Source organism: Oncorhynchus kisutch, linkage group LG14 (assembly GCF_002021735.2).
Source record: "Oncorhynchus kisutch isolate 150728-3 linkage group LG14, Okis_V2, whole genome shotgun sequence".
Classification (NCBI taxonomy): Eukaryota; Metazoa; Chordata; class Actinopteri; order Salmoniformes; family Salmonidae; genus Oncorhynchus; species Oncorhynchus kisutch.
The window spans coordinates 68167903-68183877 of record NC_034187.2 but is presented as its reverse complement, the minus strand read 5'-3'; the positions used below and the strand labels follow the sequence as shown (position 1 = coordinate 68183877).

At 42.6% G+C, this 15975-nt stretch overlaps 1 protein-coding gene across 13 annotated transcripts in view; it reads left to right on the top strand.

Annotated features, from left to right (window-relative positions):
• The window catches only part of map7d1b (MAP7 domain containing 1b), a 46824-nt gene that overhangs the window by 10877 nt on the left and 19972 nt on the right, over positions 1–15975 (top strand). For 9 of the 13 annotated variants that reach the window (XM_031788825.1, XM_031788824.1, XM_031788823.1 and 6 more), the window contains exons 2-4: positions 12559–12849; positions 14488–14556; positions 14969–14989. In XM_031788825.1, the coding sequence (XP_031644685.1) occupies positions 12559–12849; positions 14488–14556; positions 14969–14989 (381 nt within the window). The remainder of the gene's footprint in view (positions 1–12558; positions 12850–14487; positions 14557–14968; positions 14990–15975) is intronic. The other 4 variants (XM_031788826.1, XM_020500158.2, XM_020500153.2 and 1 more) reach the window with 1 other exon arrangement.

Here is a 15975-nt window from a genome sequence, read left to right as displayed (position 1 = left end):
GCACTCACATGAATCTCTGTAACCTCTCTGGCTCTTAATGGCAGGGGATAGGGATGAGGAGTTTCCTACCATCAGTAGAGATCCTTGGCAGGCAGTCTAACCTTAGCATTCAGCTGATTCCCTCACATGAGTCCCTATAACTGCTCTGGCTCTCTAACTCTTTTAATGGCAGGGGATGGATGGGATGGATGGGGGTATTCCATATTGGGCTTCCATATTCCATATTGATGTAAAGTGTTGGTCCCACAGCAGCATCTCCAGCGCTGATATAGGTAATGTGATGATACCAAAACGAAGCTCGCTGAAGGAGCCATTAGCCATGATTGTCAGTAAAGGCACCTGGATTGCTGCACTCTAGCAGTAGTCTAGGCCATGAAACAGAATGAACAGGCTAGACTTGCATACACAGCCTCTAGGCTGTCCCATAGACAGTCAAATCAAATCAAATGCTTTGAGTACGCGTTCTGGTAATCCGTCTGGAGCAGTGGCTTTGTGAATGTTAACCTGTTTAAAGGTTTTATTCACATTGGCTACTGAGAGCGTTATCACACAGTCATCTAGAACAGCTGGTGCTTTTGTGCATGCTCCAGTGTTGCTTGCCTCGAAGCGAGCATAAAAGGCATTTAGCTCATCTGGTAGGCTCGCGTCAATGGGCAGCTCGCGTCTGGGTTTCCCTTTGTAGTCCGTAATAGTTTTCAAGCCCTGCTACATCCGATGAGCGTCAGAGCCGGTGTAGTAGGATTCAATTTTAATCCTGTATTGACGCTTTGTTTGTTTGATGGTTCGTCTGAGGGCATAGCTGGATTTCTTATAAGTGTCCGGATTAGTCTCTTGCTCCTTGAAAGCGGCAGCTCTAACCTTTAGCTCAATGCGGATGTTGCCTGTAATCCATGGCTTCTGGTTGGAATATGTATGTACAGTCACTGTGGGGACGACGTTGTCGATGCATTTTTTGATGAACCCGTTGACTGAGGTGGTGTATTCCTCAATGCCATTGGATGAATCCTGGAACATATTCCAGTCTGTGCTAGCAAAACAGTCCTGTAGTGTAGCATCCACGTCATCTGACCACTTCCGCATTGAGCGAGTCACTGGTACTCCCTGCTTTAGTTTTTGCTTCTAAGCAGGAATGAGGAGGATAGAATTATGGTCAGATTTGCCAAATGGGGGGCGGGGGAGAGCTTTGTATGCATCTCTGTGTGTGGAGTAAAGGTGGTCTAGGATTTTTTTTCTCCCTCTAGTTGCATGTGACATGCTGGTAAAAATGTGATAAAACTGATTTAAGTTTGCCTGTATTAAAGTCCCCGGCCACTAAGAGCGCCGCTTCTGGGTGAGCATTTTCTTCTTTGCTTATGGCCTTATAGAGTTGGCTGAGAGTGGTCTTAGTGCCAGCTTCATTCTGTGGTGGTAAATACATGGCTACAAATAATACAGATGAGAACTCTCTTGGTAGATATTGTGGTCTACTGCTTATCATAAGGTACTCTACCTCAGGCGAGCAATACCTCAAGACTTCTTTAATATTAGACATCGCGCACCAGCTGTTATTGACAAATAGACACACACACCCACCCCTCGTCTTACCAGAGGTAGCGTCTCTGTTCTGCCGGTGCATGGAAAATCCCGCTTGCTCTATATTGTCCGTATTGTCGTTCAGCGACGTCTCAGCGAAACATAAGATGTTACAGTTTTTAATGTCCTGTTGGTAGGATAATCTTAATAGTAGGTCATCAATTTTATTTTCTAACGATTGCACATTAGCAAAAGAACTGATGGCAGTGGGAGTTTACTCTCTCTCCTCCGGCTTCTCAGAAGGATGCCCGATCTGCAGCCCCTTTTCCTGCTTCTTACACAAAACCCCCAAAATCTTACAAAATAGAACAATTGGTTGGGAGAATGTAAACGTCAGCAATGTTCTTCAGCGCCAATACAACAACATATGGCTGTTGAAAGAAACTATACAGCAGAATTAACTCTGTGAAAAACATCATTTTAATTTCTTCTCGTTACTGTTTTAACATAATCCAAATGTCTGATTTAGCCTAAATGCTGCACCAGCAACATGGAAGTTAGTTGAAACTTAATGAAGACAGAAATGTATGAACGATTGTGGAGTGCTGCACATAGTGAGCATATCTTTGAGCGCAAGCGCCCTGTAATTGAAAGGCTGCTTTAGAATATCAAATATTTTCTGAAAGCGCCCTTTCATTGAACTAAACTAAAAGTAGTGTTTTTCCAAGAGAGACAGTGATTCGTTACAGTTGTTGGTCTTTCTGGTCTCTCTAGGACTGCTATGGCTGTGTTCATCTGGTGACCTCTCTACAGGGGCAGTCTGCAGTTCAAACAACAACCAAGTGGATACCCCTCCACTGTTTTTGGTAAACAGCTGAGGGATAGGGTTGGAGAAATGTAACCTCTCTCAAATTCATAGACAGAGCAATGGATGCAAGGACTGACCATCTGGAGGCATCTTTAAATAGCTACTGAGGTGGCTGGGTGATAATTATAAAAGTTCAAAGGTTCAGCTAATGTTTGTTTTATTGCTCCGTTCCCATTGTAAATGCTTGTGAGGGAGTTCTAAGATGCTTCAGGTGTTATTGATGTCTGAGAGTCATGGATGGGCCCAGAGGGGATGGTTATGACGCATGTTGCTGCGTGAATGACTGGACTCCCTGAACTTCTGGTTTACTTGGGTTTTATAGTGGTCAGAGACTGTGTTGTCTGCCACTGATGGAGCTGGGAAAGTGATTGTAGAAGAAAGACTGTTGAATGTAGGCCTCATTGGAGCCATGTTGTCTCTTGTCCCGGTTGAGTTGTTGTTGATATATTGTTTATTATGACTGTCTATCTTTGTCTCTCTCTCTCCTCACTGCGGGTCACTGTCACTTACCATGTTGCCATCCAGCCACAAACACTGTACACACACACTGTGACACACACACTGAGACACACACACTGAGGCACACACACTGTGACACACACACTGAGACACAATCACTGTAACACAATCACTGAGACTCAGGGGAAGTGCACATACCAGGGATTCCTGAGGTCAGCCTGACCCAGATCCAGTATGCTAGTGCTCCTCCCTCCCTCCCTCGGCAGACAGACCCTAAACTGCACACACACTGCCTCCGTCAAACGCAGCCCCCATTGCAGGCTCTACTTATGGTACTTAGGCTAATGCAGTGTGTAACATACCCAGAATGGACTTCTCTTGACTTGATCACAATTCTTATGTAACAACAATGATCTTGTCCTGGCCTGTGTAAAGCAGTTCTCACATAGATTTGTTAATACTCTAATTTGCTTATAATTTCCACCTACTTACTTATTACTTTATTTTTCTTTGGGATTCTTACTGTCTTATACCCACCGTCGGAGCATGCTTCCAGCCTCTGTGATTTTCCAACGGTGCCACAGCAGAAACCCAGTCCCATGTATGGTTGACATTCTCCGTAGGGTGCACTGTGCTCCGAGCTGCTTGTCACTATTTTTAACTCCCGTGTCTGTCAGAGTGGCACAGAAACCTGAGATGGCCGGCTGCGGTAGAGGGGAGCAGGGCAGAAGAAGGGAGGAGGGTGAATCTGCTGGATCTGTGATTGTGTGTTCATTGGGGGCCTGTCACATGAATAGGCCTAGTTGATGAGACCTACACATGTTGAGTGGACTAGGAACATATCTGAAGGGCCTTTAAGACTTGGAGCCGGAGCTCCTTATAGTTACTAAGATGAATTGTGTTTGACTACGTCCCTATGAAATTATAATGTACAGTATTTTGCTACAAAATGATCAGTGATCAAATATGAACTGAAACTATTTTGGACTTGCTTGTACTCTTCCTATAAACAACCCGACCATACTAGACTCACAGATTGATTGACTCACTAATGAAAACAACTTTAGTGTTTTTCTAACAGAACGTTCCACAATGTTCCTTCCACGCAGTCTGTTCCTTTTGGAGTTTGTTTCTGTTCTCTCCTTCCCTCTTGTCCTGCCCCTCCTTCCACTTTTGGTTCCTTCCCTCAACATCGTTAAAGCCCAGAGATGAAAACACAGGGCCACACCCACACAAACATACTTATTACTGTAATAACCCCATAGCACAGTTTCAAAACCACCCCCAAATTTGACTTGGGATGAAGTCAGACTCTGTCGTCCTCTCTCCCTCTGTTGTGTGGTTTTAGCTAAGTTCCTGTTTCTATGCAGAGAGTTCACAATAGCTTCTATTTTAGCTTTTGGAAAGTTGGACATTTGACCTTTTCATGTCTTTCCCAGTCGCGTGAGGGTTTATAGTTCAGTGACAGAGGTGGGCTCTCTCACCTTTCTCTCATGACACTATAATACCTGATGGGTGTCTTCAACCTTTTCCTCCCAGTTATCCAACAGACCTGGATATGCTTCTTGAACTCATGATAGTCCTTCACACTGTCAATGTAGCACTGTGGGGTGTTTCTTCACCTTTTCCCTCTCAATATATGGCACTCTTATTTAGGTCATATTTTGCGGTTCTTGTGATGTAATGTTCAAATATTCCAAGTTTACTCTCTGGGAAGGATTATTGTACTAATCTTGCCAAATCACATTGTATTTTCTGGCAGTTACAAGTGAAGTGATTCTCTTTGCAGAAACCTGCAGTTGTTCTGTCATCTTGACAGATGATTCAATGCACATTATAAACTGGGTGGTTTGAGCCATGAATGCTGATAATCTGAAAGCCATATACCACGGGTATGACAAAACATTTATTTTTACTCTTCTAATTATGTTGGTAACCAGTTTATAATAGCATTAAGGTACCTTGGGGGTTTGTGGTATATGCCCAATATACCACGGCTAAGGGCTGTATCCAGGCACTCCGCGTTGCGTCGTGGTAAGAACAGCCCTCTTCTGTCCCAAATGGCACCCTATTCCCTATATAGTGCACTACTTTTGACCAGATTCCTATGAGCAGGCCCATCCTCAGACCCTTTGATGGGTCTGAGGAGAGGGATACGCTGCATCTGCCCACTGTGAGCTTAATGTGAGTCAGAGAGCAGGCTGGATGCCTTCACACCTATATCACACAACATTATCCTTCTCTTTCTTTGTCTCGCTCTTTCTTTTCCTCCCTCTCTCTCTCTCTCTTTCTCTCTCTCTCTCCCCTTCTGTTCCTTTTTTGTCTCTCTTTCTTTTGTTGCCCTTTGAATCATTGTAGAGATGCACAATCTATCTTCTCCCTTGTTCTACTGAACCTCCCCCTCTCTCTATCAATCTCTGTCTCTCTCTCTCTTCTCCTCTCTCGCTGTTCTCCATAGGTCTTTGTAGAGGTGTGCAATTTTTCTTCACCCTCCCCCCAACGCTCTCTCCCTCTTTCTCTCCTTTTCTCTCTCCCCCACCATGCACCATTATGTCGTAGTGTAGTTTGTCACTGTGAGCACCAGTGTTGCTGTTACAGCTAGGCCCAGATAGCAGCTGAATAGCACAGTCTACAGAGAGACACAGAGCCCTCGGTCCTGGTCAAAAGTAGTGCATTATATAGGGAATAGGGTTCCATCTGGGACGCAGACACTGTCAGCAGGAGAGCCAAGTGTAAAAACAACGTCTGAGGAGGTATTAATACAGGATGTGTTTTGGGCTCCTGTGACCTCTCTGTCACCTGTCCAAAGGTCAGATGTTAAGAAGCTTGGTCCAAGGACTGAAGATCAGAGCAAAGACTGATTATGCTTCATCATGCTTTTGTTAGTGAATCCTATAGAGAATATGTTATGTCCTGGAACTTGACTTTGAATGCTACTGGTTATGTGTTACTGCAAAGTATCTGCCTGATGGTATGGTATTTCATTCCAATGGTCGATGTGCACACGTTACATTCTGTCGACTCATGCATCCCAGTGTTTACCCTATATTAATTTAGCAGCAGCAGGCCATGTCCACTACCATGCCCCCGCCACACCCACCTCCTAAGCCCCTGGAATTACAAGTTGCAATGTATATTTGTAGCATTTGATGCATTGAGTCTTTTGGTGGTTTTAAATCAGGTACAGTGCCTTCGGAAAGTATTCATACCCCTTGATTTATTCCACATTTTGTTGTGTTACAGCCTCAATTCAAAATGGATTAAATCTTTTATTTTATTTTATCACCCATGTACACACAATAACCCATTATGACTAAGTAAAAACATGTTTTTAGAAACTTTGGAAATGTTAAAATGGGGGTGCACCCCCCCAGCAAAAGGAAATCCCCCCCTCCCACGCAAACTTTTGCTACCACTGCTGAAGAAAATCCTAGGGGAAACACTGCATCCCCCACTCAGAGGGATAATGTTCCTGTTCCAGAACAGAGCTTGAGTAACCAGCAGCATATTTAGCATTTTCAGAGCTTTTGCAGAGGTTGGCACATCATTAATTAGCCCTTCTAAATGTTACGTCATCACTTTCCTTTTCAGAGAAGGCCTGTATTGAAATTGGCCTGTTTGCCCCTCAAAATGGCGCTCTACGGCTGAGCCTTTTCTCTGCATTTGTTGATAGTGCTTGATGGAAATATAGCCTATATCTTTAGTCTCCCTCCCTCTCAATCGACTCTCTCCCTTTCATTTTCTCAGTCTACTCTCTCTTTCTTTTTCTCAGTCTACTCCCTCCCCCCTTTCTCTCTCACGCTCTTATTTTTCTGATACCATCTCTCTATTTCTATTTCTCTGTACTCTCTCTCTCTCCCAATTCAATTAAACTCAAGGTGCTTTATTGCCATGTTAACATTGCCAAAGCAAGTGAAGTAGATAATATACATAAGTGAAATAAACAATCAAAATTAACAGTAAACATTACACTCACAGAAGTTCCAAAAGAATAAAGACATTACAAATGTCATATTATGTATATATACAGTGTTGTAACAGTACAAAAGGTAAAATAAATAAGCATAAATATGGGTTGTGATTGTTGGTGATTGTTCTTCACTGGTTGACCTTTTCTTGTGGCAACAGGTCACAAATCTTGCTGCTGTGATGGCACACTGTGGTATTTCACCCAGTAGATATGGGAGTTGATCAAAATTGGGTTTGTTTTCGAATTATTTGTGGCTCTGTGTAATCTGAGGGAGATATGTGTCTCTAACATGGTCATACATTGGGCAGGAGGTTAGGAAGTGCAGCTCAGTTTCCACCTCATTTTGTGGGCAGTGTGCACCTGGCCTGTCTTCTCTTGAGAGCCAGGTCTGCCTATGGCGGCCTTTCTCAATAGCAAGGCTATGCTCACTGAGTCTGTACATGGTCAAAGCTTTCCTTAAGTTTGGGTCAGTCACAGTGGTCAGGTATTCTTCTATTTAGGGCCAAATAGCATTCTTGTTTGCTCTGTTTATTTGTTAATTCTTTCCAATGTGTCAAGTAATTATCTTTTAGTTTTTTCATGATTTGGTTGGGTTCTAATTGTGTTGCTGTCCTGGGGTGTGTGTTTGTGTTTGTGAACAGAGCCCCAGGACCAGTTTGCTTAGGGGACTCTAATCCAGGTTCATCTCTCTGTAGGTGATGGCTTTGTTATGGAAGGTTTGGGAATCACTTCCTTTTAGGTGGTTGTAGAATTGAACGTCTCTTTTCTGGTTTTTGATAATTAGCGGGTATCGGCCTAAATCTGCTCTGCATGCATTATTAGGTGTTCTACGCTGTACACGGAGGATATTTTTGCAGAATTCTGCATGCAGTCTCTCAATTTGGTGTTTGTCCCATTTTGTGAATTCTTGGTTTGTGAGCAGACCCCAGACCTCACAACCATACAGGGCAATGGGTTCTATAACTGATTCAAGTATTTTTAGCCATATCCTAATTGGTCAAATTTTATGTTCCTTTTGATGGCAAAGAATGCCCTTCTTGTCTTGTCTCTCAGATCGTTCACAGCTTTGTGGAAGTTACCTGTGGCGCTGATGTTGAGGCCAAGTTATGTATAGTTTTTTATGTGCTCTAGGACAACTGTGTCTAGATGGAATTTGTACAGTCGTGGCCAAAAGTTTGGAGAATGACACAAATATTAATTTTCACAAAGTATGCTGCCTCAGTTTGTATGATGGCAATTTTAATATACTCTAGAATGTTATGAAGATGAATTGCAATCAATTGCAAAGTCCCTCTTTGCCAAGCAAATTAACTGAATCCCCCCAAAAAACATTTCCACTGCATTTCAGCCCTGCCACAAAATGACCAGCTGACATCATGTCAGTGATTGTCTCGTTAATAACACAGGTGTGAGTGTTGACGAGGACAAGGCTGCAGATCACTCTGTCATGCTGATTGAGTTTGAATAACAGACTGGAAGCTTCAAAAGGATTGTGGTGCTTGGAATCATTGTTCTTCCTCTGTCAACCATGGTTACCTGCAAAGAAACACGTGCTGTCATCATTGCTTTGCACAAAAAGGGCTTCACAGGCAAGAATATTGCTTGCAGTAAAATTTCACTTAAATCAACCATTTATCGGATCATCAAGAACTTCAAGGACAGTGGTTCAATAGTTGTGAAGAAGGCTTCAGGGCGCCCAAGAAAGTCCAGCAAGTGCCAGGACCATCTCCTAAAGTTGATTCAGTTGCGGGATCGGGGCACCACCAGTACAGAGCTTGCTCAGGAATGGCAGCAGGCAGGTGTGAGTGCATCTGCACGCACAGTGAGGCGAAGACGTTTGGAAGATGGTCTGGTGTCAAGAAGGGCAGCAAAGAAGCCACTTCTCTCCAGGAAAAACATCAGGAACAGACTGATATTCTGCAAAAGGTACAGGGATTGGAATGCCGAGGCCTGGGGTAAAGTCATTTTCTCTGATGAATCCCCTTTCCGATTGTTTGGGGTATCCGGAAAAAAGCTTGTCCGGAGAAGACAAGAGGAGCGCTACCATCAGTCCTGTGTCATGCCAACAGTAAAGCATCCTGAGACCATTCATGTCTGGGGTTGCTTCTCAGTCAAGGGAGTGGGCTCACTCACAATTTTGCCTAAGAACACAGCTATGAATAAAGAATGGTACCAACACATCCTCCGAGAGCAACTACTCCCAACAATCCAGGAACAGGTTGGTGACGAACAATGCCTTTTCCAGCATGATGGAGCACCTTGCCATAAGGAAAAAAATATAACTAAGTGACTCAGGGAACAAAACATCAATATTTTGGGTCAATGGCCAGGAAACTCCCCAAACCTTAATTCAATTGAGAACTTGTGGTCAATCCTCAAGAGGTGGGTGGACAAACAAAACCCCACAAATTCTGATAAACTCAAAGCATTGATTATGCAAGAATGGGCTGCCATCATGTGGCCCAGAAGGATGTGGCCCAGAAGTTAATTGACAGCATGCCAGGGCGGATTGACACATATTGACTCTTTGCACCAACTTCATGTAATTGTCAATAAAAGCCTTTGACACCTATAAAATGCTTGTAATTATACTTCAGTATTCCATAGTAACATCTGACAAAAATATCTAAAGACACTGAAGCAGCAAATTTGTGAAAATTAATATTTGTGTAATTCTCAAAACTTTTGGCCATGACTGTATTTGTGGCCCTGGCGACTGGACATTTTTTGGAACACCATTATTTTGGTCTTACTGAGATTTACTGTCAGGGCCCAGGTCTGGCAGAATCTGTGCAGAAGATCTAGGTGCTGCTTCAGGCCCTCCTTGGTTGGTGACAGACGCACCAGATCATCAGCAAATAGTAGACATTTCACTTCAGATTCAAGTAGGATGAGGCCGGGTGCTGCAGACTTTTCTAGTGCCCTCGCCAATTTGTTGATATATATGTCGAAGAGGGTGGGGCTTAAGCTGCATCCCTGTCTCACCCTTAGGCCATGTGGGAAGAAATGTGTGTTTTTTGCCAATTTTATCTGCAAACTTATTGTTTGTGTACATGGATTTTATAATGTTGTACGTTTTTCCCCCAACACCACTTTCCATATAGCAGACCCTCATGCCAAATTGAGTCGAAGGCTTTTTTGAAATCAACAAAGCATGAGAAGACTTTACCTTTGTTTTGGTTGGTTTGTTTGTTTGTCAATTAGGGTGTGCAGGGTGAATACGTGGTCTGTCGTATGATGATTTGGTAAAAAGCCAAGAGACGACTCCGGGAAGCTGGCCTTCAAGGCAGAGTTCCTCTGTCCAGTGTCTGTTCTTTTGCCTATCTTAATCTTTTATTTTTATTGGCCAGTCTGAGATATGGCTTTTTCCTTGCTACTCTGCCTTGAAGGCCAGCATCCCGGGGTCTCCTCTTCACTGTTGACGTTGAGACTAGAGGTCGACCGATTATGATTTTTCAACGCCGATTCCGATTATTGGAGGACCATAAAAGCCGATACCGATTAATTACAACAATACTGAATTAACACTTATTTTTACGTAATATAAAACATCAATAAAATCAATTTAGCCTCAAATAAATAATGAAACATGTTCAATTTGGTTTAAATAATGCAAAAACAAAGTGTTGGAGAAGAAAGTAATATGTGCCATGTAAAAATGTGCCATGTAAAATATGTGCCATGTAAAAAAGCTAACGTTTAAGTTCCATGCTCAGAACATGAGAACATATGAAAGTTAACATGAGACTTCAATATTCCAAGGTAAGAGGTTTTAGGTTGTAGTTAATATATTATTAATAGGACTATTTCTATCTATACTGTTTGTATTTCATATAACTTTGACTATTGGATGTTCTTATAGGCACTATAGTATTGCCAGTGTAACAGTATAGCTTCCGTCCCCCTCCTTGCCCCTACCTGGGCTCCAACCAGGAACACATAGACAACATCCACACTCAAAGCATCGTTACACATCGCTCCACAAAAGCCGCGGCCCTTGCAGTGCAAGGGGAATAACTACTCCAAATCTAAAAACGAGTGACATTTGAAACAGTATTAGCGCACACCCAGCTAACTAGCTAGCCATTTCACATTGGTTCCACCAGCCATTAGGCTGATAGGCTTGAGGTCATAAACAGCGCTGTGCTTGCGAAGAGCTGCTGGCAAAACGCACGAAAGTGCCGTTTGAATGAATGATTACGGGCCTGCTGCTGCTCAGTCAGACTGCTCTATCAAATCAGGCTTAATTATAACATAATAACACACAGAAATACGAGCCTTTGGTCATTCATATGATCGAATCCGGAATCTATCATTTCGAAAACAAAACGTTTATTATTTCAGTGAAATACGGAACCGTTCTGTATATTATCTAACGGGTGGCATCCCTAAGTCTAAATATTCTTGTTACATTGCACAACCTTCAATGTATGTCATAATTACGTAACATTCTGGCAAATTAGTTCGCAATGAGCCAGGCACACAATTTCATCTGGTTAATATTGCCTGCTAAACTGGATTAGTAGTTATAACTAGTGATTATGATTGATTGTTTTTTATAAGATAAGTTTAATGCTAGCTAGCAATTTACCTTGGCTTCTACTTCATTCGCGTAACAGGCAGGCTACTCGTGGAGTGCAATGGTTAGAGCGTTGGACTAGTTAACTGTGCGGTTGCAAGATTGGAACCCCTGAGCTGACAAGGTGAAAATCTGTCGTTCTGCCCCTGAACTAGGCAGTTAACCCACAGTTCCTAGGCAGTCATTGAAAATAAGAATGTGTTCTTAACTGACTTGCCTAAATTAAAGGTATAAAAATATATATATTTTTAAATAATCGGAAATCGGCGCCCAAAAATACCGATTTCCGATTGTTATGAAAACTTGAAATTGGCCTTAATTAATCGGCCATTCCGATCAATCGGTCGACCTCTAGTTGAGACTAGGGTTTTGCGGGTACCATTTAATGAAGCTGCCAGTTGAGGACTTGTGAGGCATCTGTTTCTCAAACTAGACACTCTAATGTACTTTTCCTCTTGCTCAGTTGTGCACCGGGGCCTCCCACTCCTCTTTCTATTCTGGTTAGAGACAGTGTTCGCTGTTCTGTGAAGGGAGTAGTACACAGTGTTGTACGAGATCTTCAGTTCCTTGGCAATTTCTCGAATGGAATAGCCTTCATTTCTCAGAAAAATAATTGACAAGTTTCAGAAGAAAGTTATTTGTTTCTGGCCATTTTGAGCCTGTAATTGAACCCACAAATGCTGATGCTCCAGATACTCAACTAGTCTAAAGAAGGCCAGTTTTATTGCTTCTTTAATCAGGACTACAGTTTTCAGCTGTGCTAACATAATTGCAAAAGGGTTTTCTAATGATCAATTAGCCTTTTTGAAATGGTAAACTTGGATTAACTCACACAACGTGCCATTGGAACACAGGAGTGATGGTTGCTGATAATGGGCCTCTATACGCCTATGTAGATATCCATAAAAAATCAGCCGTTTCCAGCTACAATAGTAATTTACAACATTAACAATGTCTACACTGTATTTCTGATCAATTTTATGTTATTTTAATGAACAATTTTTTTTTGCTTTTCTTTCAAAAACAAGGACATTTTTAAGTGACCCCAAATTTTTGAACAGTGTTATATATATATATATATATATATATATATAATCTCGTCTTCAAACCTATCCTTTATGTATAGTGTTTTATTTCTGTTCATTGATGAACGTTATCCCTGTGTTCCAGGTCTCCCCTCCACACCAGAGCCTCGGCCCATCCAGAATGAAGAGAAGGAGATAATCAAGGACCTACTGACACCAGATGACTCAGACATTTCAGACCTCTCCCCAAACACAGAGTCCTGTCCCAAAACAGACCTCTCCCCAAACACAGAGATCTGTCCCAAAACAGACCTCTCCCCAAACACAGAGATCTGTCCCAAAACAGAGCACACCTCAAAGACAGAGTCCTCCACCAAGACAGATGCCAGACCTGGCACCCCTGGGTCTAGTACCAGCCCCCAGCCTAAAAAAGGAGGTACGGTATACAACGTCTCACCTCTGAGCACCAGAGAGAGAGAACCAGGAGGATAAGGAAATAGCCTGGGGTTAGATATACAGTGTAATGTGTAGAGTAAGGGAGCTATTGAAGCTGGTCTACCTGTCCACAGAGGGGAGAACCATCCAATGCTTCTGGTGATCGAATTGATCTTTAGTCATTACACACCCAATCAGACAGATGGCAATGGCTGAACCCCAAATCATTTGTTGTGGATGGTACGGTATGCAGGAATAAGGAGGTGGTGTTTGAGGAGGAGGGGGGAGTACTGAGGCCCTGTGTTGGGACAGGAGGACCTCAGGCTCAGGGAGTTTTCCTGAACACTCTCCAGCCTGTCTCTTCAGACTCCAGCCTTATAAGACTCCAGTACAGAAATTCACCCTTTGATGGTGGTGGGAGGAAAGAGCGGTTGCTATAGTTACGGCCGGGGCATACATATTACATAGCATGAAGTTTGAGCTCCACAGAAAGAGATTGGCATTACCCTAAGGCCCCGTTTCCAATACATACAGCTTATCAAAACAGAGTCCGGTCCACAGCCACGGCCACCAAAATACAGTACATCTGTGCCTAGGCTGAAACAGGATTTAAAATGCATACCAAAAATCCTTCCTCTGATGCTGTTTGCGTTTATCAAAGTGGGTCAGAGTTAACATTGATAATTGCTGCTGACAGGAAAAGGTGCAAAATATATGATCACATGAGTTCCATTCGGGTTCACAAACTGTTAAGCTGTAGAGTGAATAACATTATACCATCGCAGTGGGAGATGTAGGCTGCGTTCCAAATTACAGCCTATTCCCTATGTAGTGCACTGCTTTCCACCATGGTCAATAGGGCTCTGGTCAAAAGTAATGCACCATATAGGCAATAGGGTGCCATTTGGAACGCACACGTAGACCTTCATCTTGAATATATGAATACACACTGTAGTTTAGAATTTAAACAATAATTGTTTCAAGTACATGACCTCTGCTCTGCTATTGTACTCTACATTACAGGTGCGATCAGCTGTTCTGTGCACTGGGACTCTGTAGTGCGTTGATATTTTAGGTCAAAATAAATGTACAATGTGTATACAAATCATTAGGAACACTTGCTCTTTCCTTGAAATTGACTGACCAGGTGACCCCAGGTGAAAGCTATGATCCCTTATTGATGTCACTTGTTAAATCCACTTCGATCGGTGTAGATAAAGGGAAGGCAGGTTAAAGAAGGATTTTTAAACATTGAGACAATTGAGACATGAATTGTGTATGTGTACCATTCAGAGGGTGAATGAGCAAGACAAAACATGTAAGTGCCTTTGAACAGGGTATGGTATTAGGTGACAGGCTTTTGTGTCAACTGCAACACTGCTGAGTGTTTCATGCTCAACAGTTTCCCATGTGTATCAAGAATGGTCCACCATCCAAAGGACATCCAGCCAACTTGACACAACTGTAGGAAGTGTTTGAGTCAACATGTGCCAGCATCCCTGTGGAACGTTTTCAACACCTTGTAGAGTTCACCCCCCAACGAATTGAGGCTGTTCTGAGGTGGGGTGGGGGGGTTCAACTCAATATTAGGAAGGTGTTCTTAATGTTTGGTATGCTTAGTGTATCTTTCTCTGCCTAGATGGGTTGAGCACAGAGCAACGACAGAAGCAGGCCAAGGAGCGGAGGGAGGAGAGGGCCAAATACATTGGTAAGCCCTAAAGGAAAATATGCTATAGAGAAATGATATCATTGTATCCTATGTGACATGTTGGGTTTGCCTATTGTGGAGGGCAAAGAGACGTATCTAGTCTTGTCTAGGGATGCGTCCTAAATGGCACCCTATTCCCTACATAGTCTTATGGGCCCTGATTAAAGGTAGTGCACTATAAAGGGAATAGGGTATGATTTGGGATGCAGGCTACATTTCTGACTCTAGACAGTGATACAGAATGTAGGGATTATTAACCCATTAGACACTGTAGCCTTCAATATGTTGAATTACGCAACCCTTCACTGATCTCCTGTCTTACATTTGAAATACTCTGCCATGGGTTCTGCTTTTGCATGATTGATGCTTGTTGACACTAGCTGTTGTCTTCCCTCTCGTATTGCTGCTTCAGAACAGCAAACTCAGCTGCAAGGTAAGGCAATAAGAACAGCACTGGTAACATCACTTGTTAGCAGCAACAGTCATGCTATTATTCTCCACATCTCCACCTTGTGATGGTGATGCAATGTTTTTTTTTATTTCCCTCTGTATGCTTCTCAACAGTTCTTTCCTTTTTCTACCTCCTCCATGAATCAGTTGTTTTGTCTTCTGTTTGTTGTCCTCGTTTTTCACTGGGAACGTTAGAATGTCTTGTTTTTCTCTGAAGGTCAAAACGATTAGATAGTTCAGTTATATGACCCCATCATGATGTTTTTTCTTTCAAGTTCTCATTTTGCAGATATTTTTCCTTCACCATATTTGTTCAAATCCCCCATCATTTTTTGCATGTATACTTTGCATTCATTTAGTAATGTCTTTCCAATATAGATTTTTCTCTACAGATGTTTTCAGGGTCTATTTTTCATGATATTGTATTCTGATCTTATTATCAACTCAGAGACATGCAGTAGACTAGTATTTTCCCCAACCCTATTCTCCCACAACATTGGCCTAAGCCCCTCTTTCTCTGCACTGAGGCCAAATCCTGAGCAACCAATCAGAGGAGGACTTGGCGGGCATATCCCACTGAGCCGTCCCATAATCCCCCTGGGGAGCGGCGTGAAAAATGTGTAGTCATTACCGTGAATCGACCGTGACGTGCCTCTCAGACAGATTAGATGTAATTACTTATTTCATTAGTCTCATTATAATCGCCATGCCAAGGAATCGTTTCAGCAGCCAGCCAGCCAGCGGACAGAACCTATTATTTGACTGATAATGGCAAACCTTTGGCTGACCTCTGTTGGTCCAGATGTAAGATATGAATCTCCTATGGACCAGATATTGTAATGTTTAGATCTCACAGCATCAAGCTTTTATGGTTAGATGTTCTAAAGTTTATGGCCATATATATACTATACTGGTGATGACATACAAAAAAAAGCTAAATGTGATTATTTTTTGTACTTATCCCTTCAG